Source organism: Ostrinia furnacalis, unplaced genomic scaffold (assembly GCF_004193835.3).
Source record: "Ostrinia furnacalis isolate ACB-3 unplaced genomic scaffold, ASM419383v2 OfSCF2237, whole genome shotgun sequence".
NCBI classification, from domain to species: Eukaryota; Metazoa; Arthropoda; class Insecta; order Lepidoptera; family Crambidae; genus Ostrinia; species Ostrinia furnacalis.
The window spans coordinates 204,747-226,973 of record NW_021132476.1 but is presented as its reverse complement, the minus strand read 5'-3'; the positions used below and the strand labels follow the sequence as shown (position 1 = coordinate 226,973).

Genomic DNA, 22,227 nt, shown 5'->3' with positions numbered 1-22,227 from the left:
GAGGTTCATCATGAACAGCTTGTCCGTCGGCGTCAGCTCCGTCTTCTCTTGGGTGAACTGCTTGTCGAAGTTCGACACGTCCTTGCGGTGTTTCTGGGTAAACACAAATAGCAAAACGTTAAAAACTTAAGTTTTTGGGGTTATAATGTCAATTTAGTGTCGGTAGTTGGTCCAGAAAAAACTTATCCTGTTTCTAACTGATATCAACGCCCGTATTCACAAACGATGCTTGCTTAAGTGAAGCAGCAAATCGAACGCGCAGCGTTGAATAGAGCTCTGTGATTGGTTCGTGTGTCACCCTTTGCGTCCACGCGCACTGTGAGACCTCATAGTAATGTTTGTGAATACCGGCGTAAGGTTAAGCGCTTGATCACACGTATCTACCGAGCAAACGGGCGAGACAGTGCTCTCGGCCGAGTACTCGGTGTGTATTAACATTTCGCCGAGTGCTCGGCCGAGCGCTCGAGTATGTGACTCGCTCACCCAACTGTGTCGACCGAGTAAACATTTTACTGTCTCGCCCGTTTACTCGGTACGTGTGATCAAGGCTTTAGTCAATAAAAGTTAGTCTCTGGTCTCTTATGGCTTGGCATAGGTTAATAAAACGGCTATTTTATTTCTTGGCTGTTGCGGTTTGATACTGGCTATAAGAATTTTCACGAAGCTATATTGCAGAAGAAAAAAAAACTCACGCAATCTTGTTCCTGTGAATTTGAACGCTAATGACTTACGCTCAAGGACGATAATGACTTGTCAACAGACGCTTGTTGGTCAGGAACGTTTTGCGAACGTCTCTCTTCATGCGACTTTGAACGCTAATGTCTTACGTTCAAGGATTATAGTAACTTACGATCTTGGGCTTGAAAGGCGGCTGCACGTCCCTAGCCTCGATGCGCGACCAGTCGACCGCGGCCCAAACGCTACTGACGCGTTCATGCGACTTTGAACCCTAATGCTTTACTATTAAGAATGACGATGACTTACGATCTTAGGCTTGAAAGGCGGCTGCACGTCCCTGGCCTCAATGCGCGACCAGTCGATGCGAATGAAGAAGGGATGCAAGAGCACATCCTTCTCCTGTTTGCACGCGTTTTTGGGTGCTAATGTCTTACGATGAAGGATGATAGTAACTTACGATCTTATTGGCTCCGTGCACGATTACAGCGCCAACTAGCGTCCACAACTTTGTGGGCTCTGTCACATTGACATTTAGGTCGTATATTTGTGAAAAAATATCGAAATGAAAAAATAACAAATAATTTTCAACTAATAAATTGTTATGATAGGTACCACGANTTAGAATTAAAAAGTAAACGGGAATGAGCTTTTTTTTTGTTGTTTTTGTTATCATATGCTCATCGATCCCCATTCATGAGAACACTGGAAATACGGTTCCGAATGAAACGTAGCTTACAGTCGAGAATGAACGAGATAGCGAACGACTGGCGTCGTGAGAGTGACAGAGACAGTCGACAGATGGAGAGATACCCTCGCCTCGGAGCGATGGCAGCGAGTGCTAAGTCAGCTTCTGTAGTGTTGGAAGAGCGGCTCAACCCTGCAAGAAGAAAAGTGGTTTGTATCATTTATTTAATCCTTAAATGCCCTACATTAGAAAAATATTATGTATGGATGGTTAAAGGCAGGGAATGTCCTGTTCTTGATAAATCTGCATTAGGCTACCCGTTAATAAAAATCCTTTGATGATAAAGGCAGGAGAATTCAGTAGAAGGTGGTCTAAAGATCGGAAACATCTGAACACAGAATAGCATCTCGTTTGCCAGTTTTCTATGGGTTTGGCTTATAGGTCATCACTTTGCACTGAATAAGTCAAACCCTAACTTCGAACTCCTCCTATGTTCTTCTGATTAATTTCGTTTCGAGTTCAATGTCAGTTAACTTTCCCCCGGTACAAACTTGCCTTCATTGGTTGGGTTTTTATTGGCGGTCAAGCTGTAGATCCTGGCTACACAGGAGTTGCAGTGGTGGAAACGAGAGGTGGGAATAGTCCCGTACCTACTATAGGTGATTTTCTTTTTTCATTTTCTTGTGCCTAAATAAAAAGTAATTGACGCCGTAATAAACCTAAATAATACATAAAAGTTTCGTACTCAAATGAATACATCTATTTTATAATATTTTATATTATATGCGCGGCTTATGCACGACACACATGAAGATTTTTAGCCGCCATCGACACGGGTTTCACAGGTCAATGATGGCTGAAAAAAATCTTGGTTTATTCCACTGATCACCCGGTGATCATAATGGACTCCAGGCGACACTTTGGTGTCCTTTGATCACCCATGGATAAGAAGTCTACATTGATCACCTAAGTGATCTTGTGATCAGGTGATCAACTCCTAAGTCAAAGTCAAAATTTCTTTATTTGTTTAGACTAATAAATAGTTCTTACAAATCGTCATTTTGCTCGGATCCTCTACATGTCTCATAATCTTTTTACCCTACCAGCGCTTCGAGACCAACATTTGGCAAGTGCTGAAGTGAAGAAGCGCCGCAACAAACTCAGTCACCACTGTCTGCCGGTTAAAAATAAATAGAAATAGCAGTAGTAGGTACATTCGATTCAGGAGCAGTTCACTGAATTTACCATGCATTATTGTATGGTGCATCTTATAAGAATGGGTACACAAAAATGCGTGGTATATTAAACAAGGTAGTGACGCGCTAATATCTACACTTACAGATTAGGATACTTAAATACTAGTAGAAATGACTCGCATACATANAATAAAATAAAATAAAATACATAAATTTGAATAACTTGGATTGACCAGTCCCCGAAAGCAGCGCCTGTTCACAGACATGACGAGTGAACCAGCCATCGCTTCACTCGACCATATTAGAGGGAATGTAACGACCCGCCTCACTACGCCACCACCCCAGAGACATTTTAGTGAGAATGACAATTCCAAGTTATCTCCTAGGTCAGCGGTTCCCAAACTTGTTTTGTGTACTGCCCACTTTGAGAATAAATTCTTTTTAGCGCCCCCGTTTGTAGTCGAGAGTCGAGTGCTCAGTCGGTGTCTAAGAAACCTCCTAGTAAATGACGCCTCTCAAGCGACTACACAACGTCCCGATTTTTTTTCTGGGTCTCTTACCGCCCCCCTTTAAGCCCGCAGCGCCCATAAGGGGGCGTTATCGCCCACTTTGGGAAAGACTGTCCTAGGTGATCAAATCAATAACTTGATGAATAAATTCTCACCTCGTCGGTTCAGACGTGCTGCACATACTCGGGGTTGAGGAAGGAGAAGCCCATGAACTCGGTCTGGTCGAGGTTCATCATGAACAGCTTGTCCGTCGGCGTCAGCTCCGTCTTCTCTTGGGTGAACTGCTTGTCGAAGTTCGACACGTCCTTGCGGTGTTTCTGGGTAAACGCAAATAGAAACACGTTAAAAACTGTGTATATTCAATTTAGTGAACGGTAGTTTATACAATAACTATCATTAGTATACAGGGCCGGATCTACCATATGGCTTTTTGGGCTTCAGCCCAGGTCCCCGTGGATTCAAGGGGCCCCCAGCTAAGTCAAGTCAAAGTCAAAAATACGATGATAATGCGAAAGAGGTGGCTGGGCACCTAAGTTGTATTAGCCTAGGGCTCCCTAAACTCGGTCCGGCCCTGTCATTAAATGGTCTGACTTCTTTTCTTTCACCGCAGCCCAAAAGCTTCTACGGGTTGTCAGGAACGCTTTTCAAGCGTCTTTCGCTTCAGGCGACTTTGGGTGCTAATGCCTTGCGAAGAAGGATGATAATGACTTCTTGAGGTTGGAATGACGATCTTGGACTTGAAAGGCGACTGCACGTCCCTCGCCTTGATGCGCTTGAAGAAGGGATGCAAGCGCACGATGTCCTTGGTTAGGAACGCTTTGCACGCGTCTCTCTTCATGCGACTCCTTGCCTACGATCTTGATGATCATTACTTCAAATCTTCCACGATAACGGTATAGGTACTTACGATCTTAGGCTTGAAAGGCGGCTGCACGTCCCTGGCCTCGATACGCGAACAGTCGATGCGCTTGAAGAAGGGATGCAAGCGCAAGTTCTTGGTTAGGAACGCTTTGCAAGTATCTCTTCATGCAACTTTGAACCCTAATGCTTTACTATTAAGAATGACGATGACTTACGATCTTAGGCTTGAAAGGCGGCTACTTATCCCTGGCCTCGATGCGCGACCAGTCGATGCGCTTGAAGAAGGGATGCAAGCGCACGTCCTTAGTTAGGAACGCTTTNAATTGTTGTGATACCACGATTTGGGTGGAAAAAAGGTTTTGAAATCATTTTGGTCATTCAAATCAAATGAGGTAAGTCCAAAAAGTGTGTTTAATTTTGATTGTGTCAGGGTTTGTTTACTTCATTTATAGTTGTAGTTTTACAGTAAAACAAAAAGAAAAAGCTACTTTAACGGTTTCATTATATAACAGTAAATATATTTAAATGTTTCTGTATCGCTAGTAATAAATTAAATATCGTTTTCAGATCGAAATGAGTATCGTTTTGAAGACCGGGTTTGTGAGAGTTACAATATCAAATTCCAACCACAAACCGTATTTAAAGGAAAGTTGTTGGTATTGGCTGGACAAGTCCGAGATGTAGAAGAATTAAGAACAAAACAAGGGCAGAGTTCAATAATTCACGCTCTCATCATAAGGCAAACATCTGTGCACAACAACTACTGTGACTCATTTTTGTACTACCACGTTGTATAGTTTAGTTATTTCCAAATTGTAAACGGCTATTAAAACAGCCCTATCGAAATACAGTCCACTCTTTTATTTAAGTTCCCAGTAGGACCCTTTTCATGCGATTAATTAATGATATTAAAATGTATTATGTAGAATCGCTTTGCCATTGACAGATACATCTGATGACAGAGCTAACATTATTTCTACTTTTGACCACCATGAGCGCTGCGATAGATTATGTCCCCCCCACCTAGTACTTCGCACCCAGCGAATACTTGAATGCTCCTATTATAAGATTTAGGATGACAATGACTTACGATCTTAGGCTTGAAAGGCGGCTGCATGTCTTTCGCTTCGATGCGCTTGATGAAGGGATGCAAGCGCACGTCCTCCTCCTCTTTGCACGCGTCTTTCTCTTCAAGCGACTTTGGGTGCTAATGCCTTTTGAATAAGGATGACAATGACTTACGATCTTAGGCTTGAAAGGCGGCTGCACGTCCCTGGCCTCGATGCGCGACCAGTCGATGCGCTTGAAGAAGGGATGCAAGCGCACGTCCTCCTCGCCGCGCGCGCCGCATCCCAAACGCTTCTGCGGGTTCATGCGACTTTGAACGCTAATGTCTTACGATCAAGGGTGATAATGACTTACGATCTTAGGCTTGAAAGGCGGCTGCACGTCTTTCGCTTCGATGCACTACCAGTCGATGCGCTTGAAGAAGGGATGCAAACCCACGTCCTTAGTTAGGAACTTTAAACACTAATGCCTTACGCTCAAGAGTGATAGTGACTTGCGATCATAAGCTTGAAAGGGGGCTGCACTTCCCTGACCTCGATGCGCGACCAGTCGATCCACATCCTCCTTGCTTACGATCTTGGATGATCATGACTTACGATCTTGGTTGATCATGAGACGATCGGGACGCTTGTCTCCCAATCTACGATGATACTTACGATCTTGGGTTTGAAGGGCGGTTGCACGTCCCTGGCCTCGATGCGCGACCAGTCGATGCGCTTGAAGAAGGGATGCAAGCGCACGTCCTTAGTTAGGAACGCTTTGGGCGCGTCTCTCTTCATGCGACTTTGAACGCTAATGACTTATGTTCAAAATGATGATAGTAACTTACGATCTTGAGCTTGAAAGGCGGCTGCACGTCCCTAGCCTCGATGCGCGACCAGTCGACCGCGGCCCAAACGCTACTGACGCGTTCATGCGACTTTGAATCCTAATGCTTTACTATTAAGAATGACGATGACTTACGATCTTAGGCTTGAATGGCGGCTGCACGTCCCTGGCCTCGATGCGCGACCAGTCGATGCGCTTGAAGAAGGGATGCAAGCGCACGTTCTTGGTTAGGAACGCTTTGCACGTATCTCTTCATGCAACTTTGAACCCTAATGCTTTACTATTAAGAATGACAATGACTTACGATCTTAGGCTTGAAAGGCGGCTGCACGTCCCTGGCCTCGATGCGCGACCAGTCGATGCGCTTGAAGAAGGGATGCAAGCGCACGTTCTTGGTTAGGAACGCTTTGCACGTATCTCTTCATGCAACTTTGGACCCTAATGCTTTACTATTAAGAATGACAATGACTTACGATCTTAGGCTTGAAAGGCGGCTGCACGTCCCTGGCCTCGATGCGCTTGAAGAAGGGATGCAAGCGCACGTTCTTGGTTAGGAAAGCTTTGCAAGTATCTCTTGATGCAACTTTGAACCCTAATAATGCCTTATTAATAAGGATGATAGTAACTTACGATCTTAGGCTTGAAAGGCGGCTGCACGTCCCTGGCCTCGATGCGCGACCAGTCGATGCGCTTGAAGAAGGGATGCAAGCGCACGTTCTTGGTTAGGAAAGCTTTGCAGGTATCTCTTCATGCAACTTTGGACCCTAATGCTTTACTATTAACCTTTAACCGACGACGTGATTTTTTTGTCACGCCGTCTGCGACGTGCGGTCTGTGGGACCGCTATACTGTTTACTCAAAAAGTAATATTTTTTTGTATAAAAGTATATTGGTTTTATATTTTTTGAGAACATTATAGTATTATAAATAAACATACGTATAATTTGCGAGGAATCAATGTATATTTTTTATTTAAATATGGCTAAAACCTTTTTGACCCTTAATTTCATTGAAATTACACTAGAGCTCAATAATATCTATATAACTTGTAAATTTTAATCAAAGCAAGAAAAACTCTACTCCTTCCTAAATATAGGGAACATAATGAATAAAATAAAAATAAATGACACGTAAATTACCATGCACAAAAAAAAATTTACGTAGGGTAAACATCAGGCAAAATCAGGACATTTTTTTTACCGCATGCCAAGCATTTTCGGAATGCATAGGTAACACCTGTAAGATAATTTCGTTTTCAATTTAGGTGGACTAAAATGTACATCTTTTTTGCAGCTGGTGCAATGACATCAGGTTGATTTGGCATGTCAGAGCCTAGAATACATGTCACTGTTTGCTTTACCATCCGTTTCGCGGCATTTTTTTACAGACTACCATCTTTTACATGATATTATGTCCTAATATCAATATATCATTAGGAAATGTCTTTCTCTAGGTTGTGATGGCCCAGGTTCCATCATTTTCACGAAAAATCAGTCGTCTAAAAAAAAACGCAAGTTTTAGCATGGTACAAAAATGACACGTAGTCTGCGACGTGCGGTCCCACAGACCGCTGTTGAACTTTAAATCGAATTATCTTATTAAAACTGCCCTCGTCGATGTAACCACTACCTGTAATGGCGTTTGGGCAACTAAACTCGAAGGTACCGAGAAGCTCGGGACACGGGAGTAAGTAGAACATTGCAATACAGAAATTTCAAAAACCGGAGCGGTCTGTGAGACCGCACCTCGTCGGTTAAAGGTTAAGAATGACAATGACTTACGATCTTAGGCTTGAAAGGCGGCTGCACGTCCCTGGCCTCGATGCGCTTGAAGAAGGGATGCAAGCGCACGTTCTTGGTTAGGAAAGCTTTGCAAGTATCTCTTGATGCAACTTTGAACCCTAATAATGCCTTATTAATAAGGATGATAGTAACTTACGATCTTAGGCTTGAAAGGCGGCTGCACGTCCCTGGCCTCGATGCGCGACCAGTCGATGCGCTTGAAGAAGGGATGCAAGCGCACGTCCTCCTCGCCGCGCGCGCCGCATCCCAAACGCTTCTGCGGGTTCTTGGTCAGGAACGCTTTGCACGCGTCTTTCGCTTCCTGCGGGAGTATAAAGTCAAAATTTCTTTATTTGTAGACTATTTTACAAATCGTCAAATATTTTGCTCTTAAGGAGCCTATACATGTCTCACAAACTTTTTACCCTACCAGCGCTTCGAGACCAGCAAGTGCTGAGAAGAAGCGCCGCAACAAACAGATAAGAGAATATGGTCATCGCTAACATCTTTCTATCTATCTATCTATCTATCTATCTATGACAGCCTTGGTTCGCCTTCGAAGATAGGCCTCCTCTTCAACCCTCCACCGACTTCTGTCCCATCACGAACATCATTATCATCAAAATAATTTAATCTCTACCGCAGGACCTTCTCTAATTTACTAGAGGCAAACGACAGGATAAACTGTAATGAAATCTTTGCTATAACAACCGGTGCACCGCGGTGGATCCAATATTTACTTGATTTAATTTAAACTTCACATGGAACACCCTATAACATAGGCTGTTTAGTATGGGAAGCTTCGTATTGTTTCTACGTATTAAATGACGTCAAGGGATTCCAAATATCATCTGAATTTTATAAATGACAAGCACTAAAATACTTAGATTTTGCCAATAAAGCTGGAATGGGAGAATCTAAATTTCTAATTTAGTATGATACCTATCATAAGACCGATAAAAAGTAGACACTTTTCCTTCATTCTTTTTTCATTATCAAATTAATTTAAATTCAAGCCATTGATAGACTAAACATCACTCTACCTTGCTCAAAGTCTTGGGATACGACACGCTGTTATCAGTGATAGCAGCGAACAGTTCCTCCTCATCTTCACCGTCAAACGGCGGCTGTCCCACAAGCATTTCATACAGCAGCACCCCGTATGCCCACCAGTCGACCGACTTGCCGTACGGCTGGTATAAGATGATCTCTGGCGCGATATAGTCCGGCGTCCCGCAGAAGGTCTTGGTGGTTTTGTCGCCGTTGATGCCTAGAAAACAAAAGACAATATTAAAATAAATAAAAAAAAAAATATTCAATTTAAAAAATGCATTAAAATGTTTCTTAATAATCCTACTAATAATATTATAAATGCGAAAGTTTGTGTGGATGTTTGTTACTCTTTCACGCAAAAACTGCTGAACGGATTTTGATGAAACTTTACAGTATTATTGTTTATAACCCAGATTAACATATAGGCTATAATTTATGACGATCTGTGACAATCTAAATTTCACGCGAGTTAAGCTGCGGGCAAAAGCTAGTATTTCCATAAGGTAAAGCAACTGGATGACCAAAACATTGAGACACTGTACACACAGTGCTGTTCAGTGTTACAGTGCTGTTCAGCGTTTCGTGACAGAATTCTGGCAAATAAGAAGAAGCGGCCCAAAAAATTAAAGTTACATTGCCTGCTAGATAAAAAAACCCTGGTAGCACACACTCTTGTTATCAACAGTATTTATTTTTTAATTGGTAACATTGACCTGCATAAAGTTAGAAGAGTATTCTAAAAGCGCTGAGGGATCTATCTGTCTCTGCCACACATGCTGCATTTCATATTGCAGAAGAGTGATGGAGTCATTTGAACTTCGGATATGTATGAAGTAGCCCTGCAGTTCCTATAAGTGCTTGTGGTCTACATAGCTCAAATTTCTGCCTTATTATGCATAAAAAAAGATCCAGCCATCGCTTCGCTGAGCCATCCTTACCTTCTTTGCACATCCCGAAGTCAGCGATCTTGATGTGGCCGTCTTGGTCGAGCAACACGTTGTCCAGTTTCAGGTCGCGGTACACGATCCCGCGCGAGTGTAGGAAGAACAGTCCGATGGCTATTTCAGCTGCATAAAATCTGTGACAAAAATGTTATACTTAGGGTGGATTCTACCAAACAAGAGTAAATATTAATCTCAGAATAAATCGTCAGTTTATTCGAAATTTTGACATATTTTTTTGGTTATTTTTGGATAAAAGTTTGGTCGAATTGAGCCTAAAATAACAAAAGAACATATTATTGGATGTATAAACAAAAACACTCGTACTTGTTCAATTTGGATAATATTTTAACGAAAGGTTTAATTGAGTTCGGTTTTATTAAGGTTTACTTACACGGCAACAGGCTCCTTGAATTTTCCGCACTGCTGAATTTGGAACATAAGATCTCCGCCGTTCACGTACTCCATCACAAAGTATAGACGATCCTGGAAAAAAATACCCTTAGATAGACAGAATTAACATTAGAGCTAAGCTTTAGCAGTAAGCGTTTTAGAATACATAAGCAGAGGGAATATTATTCCCATTTTCTTAGGCCTATTCCTTTATCTTAAAGCTGAGTTTGCTATGCTCGTTTACCACCACAGTCTGGAAGCACGAGCGCAATTCTGCACCAAGAAGGGAGAATACTGTGCCCACCATTACTTTAACCTTATCACTTTGTCTTAAGACTGAAATTGCTATGCCCTTTTCCCACCATAGAAAAAAGAAAAGAAAGAAAAAACATTTTATTTTGATTCCAACTTAAAAAAAAATACACAGTTATGAAGGTACAAGGTATTCAGAACCAAAAATGGCCACCGCTCAGCATGTGTCATGCTCTGAAGTAGTAAAACCCATGCATGACGCTGTTATTCTGCGGAAGCCATTAGAGAGAATATTGCTCCCAGTTCCCACCATATTTTTAACCTTATTATATCGCTTCAAGGTTCAAAAATAATGTAAAATCTGTTGCCAAGCCTATCTAAATACAATATAAAAGGAGAAACTGACTGACTGACATATCAACGCACAGCCTAACGGCTAAACGTAGGCACTTGAAATTTGGAAGGGACGTAGCTTAGGTACCGTAGAGGTGTACTAAGAAAGGAATACCAGAAATTCCCACGGAACGGGAATTAGCGAGAAAATCCTTTTGTATGAAAAATCTAAACCGCTTAAGTTAGACGCTTGAAATTTGGCATGCAGGTACCCTAGTAAACTTAAAGCTTAGTTACAACAGGATATTGCAAAATACCCACGGGAACGAGAGTTAGCGGGAAAAAACATTTGTATGAAAAAATCTAAACGGCGTAAGATAGATGAAGGGGGTAAAACGGGATCCACTTCTTTGTACGCAGTCGTGGGCGGCCGCTAGTCTTACCATAGTCTGGAAGCAGGAATGCAGCTGCACTAAGAAGGGCGGCTTGCTGCTCAGAGCCAAGACCCGCTTCTCCACCATCGTGCACTCCACGTCGTCGTCCTGGATGATGATGTCCTTCTTCAGGATCTTGATGGCGTAGAGCTCATCGGTGCCGCGGCGCTCGGCCAGCATTACCTGGAAGAATAGATGTTATTAACCATCTTTCTTTTTAAAAATCATCATCATTTCAGCCACTGCAGAAGACAGGTTTTCCCCCTAATAATTTCCAGATTGGCTGGTAGGAAACGGCATGTGCCCAGCGGCTTACGGCTTCTTTAAATGCTCTCCAGCGTCCAAAGAAAGAAAAATACTTTTGTATAAAATAATAGTAGTCTGTATATAAGTACAGGTCATCCTTCACTCTCGACATCATACCGCGAAATATTTGTTGAATGTTAGTTTCTTATTTACTTTATTATGAAAGGAAAAAGAAATCAGGGTGTTAGGTTGAAAGTCAGAAGTTTGTACTTCAAGCGATTTATTCTGATAAATCTATCTTTATTTTTACAGACCTAGGATGTAGATAAACTTCAATGTCCGTCTCAGATAAAATCTTACCTTCCCAAAAGACCCCTTCCCGAGCACCATGATGAAGTTGAAGTCCGATGCCCTGATGACGTCTGCAGCCGCCATGTTGTGCGGCACCTCCCTATCAGGCGGGGGCGGAGCCCTACGAGCTCCAACACTCGTAGCCCTCATCTGGTTCTTCAGCTGGGCGAGGTCAGCGCCTTCCTCAGGCACCGGCACGTTGTAGAACTCTCCCTCCTCCTGCGTGAGGAGCTTGAACCAGCCCTCAGCCGGGGCCTTCATCAGTTCGGATATGCCAAAGGAGAGAGACCCCATGAAATCGTTTCGGGAGGTTCGGTCCCAGTCCCACACCTGAAAGTTGTGAATAAAAATATGGATCTAAGAAAAAGAAACTCGATGTTAACAATGACTATGCTAAAGGAGTTTAGTTATCATAGTGTCCGTACTTTATGCTAGGCCAGAGATTTTGCTTAGTGAAAATAAAGGTATGGCATCTTTTAGAGGATGGTAGGTACTTAATAAATTTATGCCGACAAAATAACTTAAAACTTACTACTACTTACGACGTATTCATGCAAGTAAAATTATCGGAAGCGCAAAAAGTGACATTGTGATTGTATAGAAAGCAGTGGCGTAACTATAGGGTGGCAAGTCGGCAAAATGCCACGGGCCCCCAGCCCGAAGGGGCCCCCGGTCAGAGGAAATCTCAATTCCCAACATTTATTATTACACATACTACTTAAGTAAAAAAAAGTTTTGTCTTTAATTTATTTGTTACCTTCTTAGTTGCATACACAACTAAAAAAAATATACCTAGGTATTAAACTTTCAATGCATTGGTAAAAAAAAATTTTGTATGTACCTACCTACTTCACGTAGTGATTTATTAGTTAACTTTTACAAATAAAAGTGTATAAATAAATATTATAAAATAAAAAATACTATTGTTGTTGGTTCAGCTTCTTTATACAGTGCGAGTCACGTTAAAGTGTACATATGAAAATAGATGAAACTAGACCTATTTTTATCGAAAAAAATTTTGAGATTTTTTTAAATATTTTTTATAGAATTTTTTTTCTTCCAATTTCTTATTGTAAAGAAAACGTAATAACTTTTGAACTAAGCGGTATATCCTGATAAAATAAAAACAGTAATAATGCTAAATAACAGGCGATACTAAAAAAATACATAAAATACACAAAAAATTTAAACAAATAATAAAAAATGATACTTTTTGAAAAAAAATGCTTTTAAATTCGTGTTTTTTGGTTATTTGCTAAATTTCTCCAAAAAATGCCCCTATAACAGGTGGTTTTTATTACTTTGTATTATTCTCTATCGTATTATCTTTGTAAAACCAAATCGCATGTCTCTATTCCTATCACAACATTTGCTATGATCGTTTGAACAAAGACCTGCCACAACATTTTTCTCCGCTATATGTAGGGACAATTATTATTTTTATTTTATTTAAACTAAAATGCTTATTTTACTTCGAAATTTTTTGTTTTTATTTGAAATCTAACTTGTCTTTATCAAAATTACAAATCTTGAGCCATTTTTAGTTTCGTTGTTAACGAAGCGTTGAATGGCGCGCCCGGAGAGGCTTAGTTCAAACGATCATTGCAGACGTTGTGATAGGGATAGAGACATGTGATTTTTAGTTTTACGAAGGTAATACGATAGAGAATAATACAAAGTAATAAAAACCACCTATTATAAGAGCATTTTTTGGAGAAATTTATCAAATAACCAAAAAAACACGAATTTAAAAGCAGATTTTTTTCAAAAAGTATCATTTTTTATTATTTGTTGGCCTTTTTTGTGTATTTTATGTTTTTTTTTAGTATCACCTGTTATTTAGCATTATTACTGTTTTTATTTTATCAGGATATACCGCTTAGTTCAAAAGTTATTACGTTTTCTTTACAATAAGTAATTGGAAGAAAAAAAATTCCATAAAAAATTTTAAAAAATCTCAAAAAATTTTTGACCTCTTTTTTGTCGATAAAAATAGGTCTAGTTTCATCTATTTTCATATGTGCACTTTAACGTGACTCACACTGTATATTGGGAAAGTGGGAGGGCCCATTCGATGAATTTGCCACGGGCCTCGAACGGTATAGTTACGCCACTGATAGAAAGTATCACGCATAGCACATCAGCTAATTCATAAGTCATGAAAAATCTTCCTTATTTCAACCAAATATCGTATTAAAATTGATGTACGTGTCTAAAATGCTTTTGTTCAGTTGTCGACAGCACACCAGGCATTATTCTTGCAAAACCACAATTATTACAACTACTCGTACATAAGATGCCAGTGTTGGGATGATACCATAAGATGCCTAAGCATGTCTTTCACATAACATACCACAGTTGACGCATAGAGTTCGTGAGATCCTCACCTCGATGAGCAGCCTCCGGTCCTTGTCCTCCGCCTTCAGCTCGAAGGTGAGGGTCTCGTTCCACACGGGGTTGAGCGTGCTGCGGATGGTCTTGGTTTTTTTCTTCACGTTGTCCGAGTCGGGGATCAGCTTCATCTTCACGTAGGGGTCCGAGAGGCCGTTCGGGTCCATGGGGATCAGGTTGCGGCCTTGCTTCACTGGAGAAAAGGTAAATACATTCTCGTTAGTCTAGTGTAATGTTTGCACTATAACGGCTTTGTTATTGAACGAATCCTAATAAGTACCAACTCGTATCTATTTTATTAGAAAAAATCATTGGCCTTCACCCATATCTACTTTCGAAGCTGACCTGGGAGAAGAAGCTGTCCAATTACTCAATAAGAACGTTACGCGTTATCAAAAAGGTAGACAGGCAGAGCATCGGTAAAACTTCTGTTATTGCCCTAATGCCTGAGGTGACCCTCATCACCATTTCAGCCACAGGACATCCACTGCCGAACGTAGGCCTCTCCCAATGATTTCCACATCACCCGGTTGGTAGCGGCTAGGTTGATAGTTGGTAGCGGTGATTGGTAGTTATTCTCAAGATCCCCTTTATCACTTCCATCTTTAGTTTTTCATCTAAATGCGGGGTCTCTTAGTTATCCCCATATTGGACAAAAATACATAAAAGAACATGAGCTTGTTCCCGTGGCAGGACACGGCGAGCAGGATGCGCCCGCGCCGCTCGGTGTGGTCGCAGCCGCATAGGTTGGGCACAGACTCCTCGCAGCGCTAGTAACGTAGTAAGGTAGAAGGAACGGAACATACCCTCGACGCTGAGCTTGTTCCCGTGGCGGCTGCACGTCCCTGGCCTCGATACGCGACCAGTCGATGCGCTTGAAGAAGGGATGCAAGCGCACGTCCTTAGTTAGGAACACTTTGGGCGCGTCTCTCTTCATGTGACTTTGAACGCTAATGACTTATGTTCAAAATGATGATAGTAACTTACGATCTTGAGCTTGAAAGGCGGCTGCACGTCCCTAGCCTCGATGCGCGACCAGTCGACCGCGGCCCAAACGCTACTGACGCGTTCATGCGACTTTGAACCCTAATGCTTTACTATTAAGAATGACGATGACTTACGATCTTAGGCTTGAAAGGCGGCTGCACGTCCCTGGCCTCGATGCGCGACCAGTCGATGCGCTTGAAGAAGGGATGCAAGCGCACGGCCTTGGTTAGGAACTCTCTCTTCATGCGACTTTGAACCCTAATGCTTTACTATTAAGAATGACAATGACTTACGATCTTGGGCTTGAAAGGTGGCTGCACGTCTCTGGCCTCGATGCGCTTGAAGAAGGGATGCAAGCGCACGATGTCCTTGGTTAGGAACGCTTTGCGCGTGTCTTTCTTCATGCGACTCCTTGCCTACGATCTTGAAGATCATGACTTCAAATCTTGCACGATAACGGTATACTTACGATCTTAGGCTTGAATGGCGGCTGCACGTCCCTGGCCTCGATGCGCGACCAGTCGATGCGCTTGAAGAAGGGATGCAAGCGCACGTCCTCCTCGCCGCGCGCGCCGCATCCCAAACGCTTCTGCGGGTTCTTGGTCAGGAACGCTTTGCACGCGTCTTTCGCTTCCTGCGGGAGTACAAAGTCAAAATTTCTTTATTTGTATATGTCACCGTAAAATTGTGAATTTCGTCAGATTATAATCTGACGTAGTTGAATTACAATCTAACCTAACCTAACCCACTGTTAGTTTACAATCTAACGCGTTATATTATAAACTGACAGAGTTCACAATTTCACGTTGACATATTACAAATCGTCAAATATTTTGCTCTTAAGGAGCCTATACATGTCTCACAATCTTTTTACCCTACCAGCGCTTCGAGACCAGCAAGTGCTGAGAAGAAGCGCCGCAACAAACAGATAAGAGAATATGGTCATCGCTAACATCTTTCTATCTATCTATGACAGCCTTGGTTCGCCTTCAAACATAGGCCTCTTCTTCAACCCTCCACCAACTTCTGTCCCATCACGAACATCATTATCATCAAAATAATTTAATCTGTACCGCAGGACCTCCTCTAATTTACTAGAGGCAAACGACAGGATACACTGTAATGAAAGCCTAGCTATAACAACCGGTAGATCCAATATTTACTTCGTATTGTTTCTACGTATATAAATGACGTCAAGGGATTTCAAATATCATATCTGAATTTTAAATATCAATAAAGCTGGAATGGGAAAATCTAAATTTCTAATTTTGTATGATACCTATCATAAGACCGATAAAAAGTAGACACTTTTCCTTCTTTCTTTTTCATTATCAAATTTATTTAAGTTCAAGCCATTGATAGACTAAAGATCACTCTACCTTGCTCAAAGTCTTCGGATACGACACGCTGTTATCAGTGATAGCAGCGAACAGTTCCTCCTCATCTTCACCGTCAAACGGCGGCTGTCCCACAAGCATTTCATACAGCAGCACCCCGTATGCCCACCAGTCGACCGACTTGCCGTACGGCTGGTATAAGATGATCTCTGGCGCGATGTAATCTGGCGTGCCGCAGAAGGTCTTGGTGGTTTTGTCGCCGTTGATGCCTGGAAAACAAAGGGCAATATTAAAATCGGTAAATATTCAATAAAAAATGCAATAAAATGTTTCTTAATAATCCTACTAATAATATTATAAATGCGAAAGTTTGTGTGGATGTTTGTTACTCTTTCACGCAAAAACTACTGAACGGATTTTGATGAAACTTTACAGTATCATTGTTTGTAACCCAGATTAACATATAGGCTATAATTTATGACGATCTGTGACAACCTAAATTTCACGCGAGTGAAGCTGCGGGCAAAAGCTAGTACATATTTACATAAGGTAAAGCAACTGGATGACCAAAACATTGAGACACTGTACACACAGTGCTGTTCTGTGTTACGGTGCTGTTCAGCGTTTCGTGACAGAATTCTGGCAAATAAGAAGAAGCGGCCCAAAAAATTAAAGTTACATTGCCTGCTAGATAAAAAAAAACCCTGGTAGCACACACTCTTGTTATCAACAGTATTTATTTTTTAATTGGTAACATTGACCTGCATAAAGTTAGAAGAGTATTCTAAAAGCGCTGAGGGATCTATCTGTCTCTGCCACACATGCTGCATCTCACATTGCAGAAGAGAGATGGAGTCATTTGAACTTAGGATATGTATGAAGTAGCCCCGTAGTTCTTTTAAGCGCTGCTGCGCTACATAGTTCCAGCCATCGCTTCGCTACGCCATAATTTACCTTCTTTGCACATCCCGAAGTCAGCGATCTTGATGTGGCCGTCTTGGTCGAGCAACACGTTGTCCAGTTTCAGGTCGCGGTACACGATCCCGCGCGAGTGTAGGAAGAAAAGTCCGATGGCTATTTCAGCTGCATAAAATCTGTGACAAAAATGTTATACTTAGGGTGGATTCGACCAAACAAGAGTAAATATTAATCTCAGAATAAATCGTCAGTTTATTCGAAATTTTGACATATATTTTTGGTATAACTACCAGGAGTTATTCTCGGATAAAAGTTTGGTCGAATTGAGCCTAAAATAACAAAAGAACATATTATTGGATGTATAAACAAAAACACTCGTACTTGTTCAATTTGGATAATATTTTAACGAAAGGTTTAATTGAGTTCGGTTTTATTAAGGTTTACTTACACGGCAACAGGCTCCTTGAATTTCCCGCACTGCTGAATTTGGAACATAAGATCTCCGCCGTTCACGTACTCCATCACAAAGTACAGACGATCCTGGAAAACAAAGTTAAAATTGTTAAATTAAATTTAATAAGCAAAACATTTGACTAAACGTTTAAAGGCAATTTATATTTAAGTAGAAAATAAGCTCTCTCAAGCTAGACATCTTAATTCAGAAATCGGGTTAAAAAGAATATCATGATTTGAGATCACTTAAAGACATCAACTTCAATCGATTTTTTACCTCTACAAGTTTAGTACTTTAGCTTCAATTCCTAGACTAAATAACTGCTTTATTTGGTTTGTATGGTCATTTTGAGGCCATAAGCTTCAAGCACACCAACGCATGCAGATCGCCATCACCGGCACGATCATAGGCCAATGACAGGTCGCGGGGACTGTCATGGGTCGCGCGACCTGTCATTGTGATTGAAGCTTTAGGCAAGTTTTCAGAAGTAGTTATCACGCTTTAGAATAAAGTATAAGAATAAGATGTCCCACCATAGTCTGGAAGCAGGAATGCAGCTGCACCAAGAAGGGCGGCTTGCTGCTCAGAGCCAAGACCCGCTTCTCCACCATCGTGCACTCCACGTCGTCGTCCTGGATGATGATGTCCTTCTTCAGGATCTTGATGGCGTAGAGCTCGTCGGTGCCGCGGCGCTCGGCCAGCATTACCTGGAATGGTTGTTATTGGCCTTAAATCATCATCATTTCAGCCACAGGATATCCACTGCTGAAGATGATTTCCAGATAGGCTGATTGGAAGCGGCCTATACCCAGCGTTGTACAGCTTCTTTAAATACTTTCCAGCGTCCAAAGACTATACTGGAAAAATAATTTTGAGTAGTCTGTGCATAAGTACAGGTCATCCCTCACTGTCAACATCATATCGTGAAATAATTGGTGAATGTTATTTCCAAATTTTTGATGAAAAGAAAGAGAAAGCAGGGTGTTAGGTTGAACGTTAGAAGTTGGTACTTCAAGCGGTTTCTTCTGATAAATCTATGTTTATTTTTACAGACGTAGGATGTAGATAAACTTCCATGTACGTCTCAGATAAAATCTTACCTTCCCAAAAGACCCCTTCCCGAGCACCATGATGAAGTTGAAGTCCGATGCCCTGATGACGTCCGCAGCCGCCATGTTATGCGGCACCTCCCTATCAGGCGGGGGCGGAGCCCTACGAGCTCCAACACTCGTAGCCCTCATCTGGTTCTTCAGCTGGGCGAGGTCAGCGCCTTCCTCAGGCACCGGCACGTTGTAGAATTCTCCCTCCTCCTGAGTGAGGAGCTTGAACCAACCCTCAGCTGGGGCCTTCATCAGTTCGGATATGCCAAAGGAGAGGGACCCCATGAAATCGTTTCGGGAGGTTCGGTCCCAGTCCCACACCTGAAAGTTGTGAATAAAAATATGGATCCAAGAAAGAGAAACTTGATGTTAACAATGACTATGCTAAAGGAGTTTAGTTATCATAGTGTCCGTACTTTATGCTAGGCCAGAGATTTTGCTTAGTGAAAATAAAGGTATGGCATCTTTTAGAGGATGGTAGGAACTTAATAAATGTATGCCGACAAAATAACTTAAAACTTACTACTACTTACGACGTATTCATGCAAGTAAATTTATCGGAAACGCAAAAAGTGACATTGTGATTGTATAGAAAGTATCACGCATAGCACATCAGCTAATTCATAAGTCATGAAAAATCTTCCTTATTGCAACCAAATATCGTATTAAAATTGATGTACGTGTCTAAAATGCGTTTGTTCAGTTGTCGACAGCACACCAGGCATTATTCTTGCAAAACCACAATTATTACAACTACTCGTACATAAGATGTCAGTGTTGGGATGATACCATAAGATGCCTGCGCATGTCTTTCACATAACATACCACAGTTGACGCATAGAATTCGTGAGGTCCTCACCTCGATGAGCAGCCTCCGGTCCTTGTCCTCCGCCTTCAGTTCGAAGGTCAGCGTCTCGTTCCACACGGGGTTGAGCGTGCTGCGGATGGTCTTGGTTTTTTTCTTCACGTTGTCCGAGTCGGGGATCAGCTTCATCTTCACGTAGGGGTCCGAGAGGCCGTTCGGGTCCATGGGGATCAGGTTGCGGCCTTGCTTCACTGGAAAACAATATATTCTCGTTAGTCAAACATTTTTGTACAATAGCTTAGAAATTACGTAATTACTCAATTCTATCCTATGGAAAAAAATATTCAATTGGGCTCATATGATCATATGCCACCCATACTTTCGAAGCTGACTAGGGAGAAGAAGTTGCCAATTGCCTGTTACGCTTATAACGCATTTGGGCAACCTCTTCTGTTGTTTTTCCTAAGACTAAAGTGACCCTCAAAGTCATTCACTCCCTTTCATGCAGTTCGCTTCCACCTTTGGCATGATCATCACTTTCTATCGGTCGAAATGCAGGCTCCAATGCCTGAGAATAATCAAGATAATTTGCCCCCTTATATTTTACTTTTGGCTTAGCTTAACGGATAAAAAATACATAAAAGTATATACCCTCGACGCTGAGCTTGTTCCCGTGGCAGGACACGGCGAGCAGGATGCGCCCGCGCCGCTCGGTGATCGATGTGCCCAGCCGCATAGGTTGGGCACAGACTCCTTGCAGCGCTAGTGACGTCCTAAGGCGAGATGGAACGGAACATACCCTCTACGCTGAGCTTGTTCCCGTGGCAGAACACGGCGAGCAGGATGCGGCCGCGCCGCTAGCCGCACAGGTTGGGCACAGACTCCTCGCAGCGCTGGTAACGTAGTAAGGAAGAAGGAACGGAACATACCCTCGACGCTGAGCTTGTTCCCGTGGCAGGACACGGCGAGCAGGATGCGCCCGCGCCGCTCGGTGTGGTCGCGGCCGCACAGGTTGGGCACAGACTCCTCGCAGCGCTAGTAACGTAGTAAGGTAGAAGGAACGGAACATACCCTCGACGCTGAGCTTGTTCCCGTGGCAGGACACGGCGAGCAGGATGTGCCCGCGCCGCTAAGGTTGGGCACAGACTCCTCGCAGCGCTAGTAACGTAGTAAGGTAGAAGGAACGGAACATACCCTCGACGCTGAGCTTGTTCCCGTGGCAGGACACGGCGAGCAGGATGCGGCCGCGCCGCTTGGTGGGGTCACAGCCGCACAGGTTGGGCACAGACTCCTCGCAGCGCTAGTAACGTAGTAAGGTAGAAGTAACGGAACATACCTTCGACGCTGAGCTTGTTTCCGTGGCAGGACACGGCGAGCAGGATGCGCCCGCGTCGCTCGGTGTGGTCGCAGCCGCACAGGTTGGGCACAGACTCCTCGCAGCGCTTGTGGACGTTCATGTCGCATGCTGAATATAGGTAGAACATCATATTACTAAAAGTTCGCTTCATGATTAGGTACGTACGTCGCACACTGTTAAGAGGGCCGTCAATAAACGAATACTTATGTATGCTTCCTTTTCTTCTATTTATGAAGCACTTTAACACTGAAAACTTTAATTACTAAGTAATGGGTTAAGCTAATTAAGTAATGAAAACAAAACTCATAAAAATACAATTTTGCTATCAATAATAAAGTCTTGGAAAAAATACCATTTTGCATAATGACAGTCTTCTTAATAATGTGCGGTCATTAACTAGGTACTTATGTGATTAGTAGCGTTAAAGGAGTGAAAGCAGGGCTAGTGCAGTCAGTAAACGAAATGTCTCACAGTTTAGGGTTCGAAAGAAAGAAGAAGAAAGAGAAAGAAGAATCAAAAGCCTAATCCATAATTTAGAGTTTCATTTTGTACACACATTAAATTATGTACGAGCTTACTTCTGTGGAACTTCTGTCTGAAGTACCAGATTTTATTATTTTCATAGCCAATGGAATGGAAATTTGCTTTATGAGTAAGAATGTTGTAAAAAAGCCGATGTGCTTGTTAAAAGCACTACAAACTGCAACTTCTAAAAGTTTATCCTGGGAAACAAAAACAAGTTACCACAATAAACAAACAAAGTGAACAAAAACAACAACACAGTCTTCTATTAAAATGCATAACGTTTTAATTATTTATTTACAAGAAAAACAAAGTTATATTAGAAAAGCAGTCATGCAAATCCACCACAAGTAACTTGAGAAGAGAACTCTACAGGAATTTTTTGAAACAATACAATAAAGAAATGAGAAAACTAGTTGGGCACTTCGAAATGATGTTACTTGATAAATGGAAATAAGCTGCGGTCTTGAAAAAGACGGAGTTGAATCGTTTCGAATAAAGGCAATTTAGAACGGAGAAATGAATCTGAATTCTGAAGTTTTGCAAAGCCTTCGAGTAATTTTCTATTTGTATTTTTATTGTTTTATGCAGCGCCGCAAGCTGTCTGAAGATGTAATTGTTTCTGATTAAGTATGAAGTCCTTTAGAAGGGAATCGTAGTTTATTTAAATTAAATGTTACATTTTGTTCCATAGTAAAGCTTGCCTTATTTCAAATGCAAACTAATATTTCTAGCGAAAAGTACAAA

At 42.0% G+C, this 22,227-nt stretch overlaps 2 protein-coding genes across 4 annotated transcripts; both read right to left on the bottom strand.

Annotated features, from left to right (window-relative positions):
* Positions 1-1,302: 1,302 nt before the first annotated feature.
* Positions 1,303-15,073, bottom strand: LOC114354859 (protein kinase C, brain isozyme-like). The gene is made up of 11 exons (XM_028307429.1): positions 15,066-15,073; positions 14,807-14,874; positions 13,997-14,193; positions 11,619-11,939; positions 11,022-11,195; positions 9,995-10,086; positions 9,598-9,737; positions 8,650-8,876; positions 7,764-7,928; positions 3,224-3,385; positions 1,303-1,555 (listed from the first exon to the last, which is right to left on the bottom strand). The coding sequence occupies exons 1-10, from the start codon at positions 15,071-15,073 to the stop codon at positions 3,233-3,235; spliced, it is 1,545 nt and encodes a 514-aa protein (XP_028163230.1). The 3' UTR covers positions 1,303-1,555; positions 3,224-3,232.
* LOC114354875 (protein kinase C, brain isozyme-like) lies at positions 15,056-20,816 on the bottom strand. Of its 3 annotated transcripts, none has more exons than XM_028307459.1 (9): positions 20,796-20,816; positions 19,656-19,852; positions 18,797-19,117; positions 18,230-18,403; positions 17,691-17,782; positions 17,279-17,418; positions 16,367-16,593; positions 15,506-15,621; positions 15,056-15,170 (listed from the first exon to the last, which is right to left on the bottom strand). In XM_028307459.1, the coding sequence occupies exons 2-9, from the start codon at positions 19,824-19,826 to the stop codon at positions 15,101-15,103; spliced, it is 1,311 nt and encodes a 436-aa protein (XP_028163260.1). In that variant the 5' UTR covers positions 19,827-19,852; positions 20,796-20,816; the 3' UTR covers positions 15,056-15,100. The 3 variants fall into 3 exon arrangements, with proteins under 3 accessions (XP_028163260.1, XP_028163258.1, XP_028163259.1); XM_028307457.1 differs by lacking the exon at positions 20,796-20,816 and adding an exon at positions 20,253-20,315 and having other exon boundaries at positions 15,057-15,170; XM_028307458.1 differs by lacking the exon at positions 20,796-20,816 and adding an exon at positions 20,253-20,315 and having other exon boundaries at positions 15,057-15,191; positions 15,527-15,621.
* Positions 20,817-22,227: the final 1,411 nt, after the last annotated feature.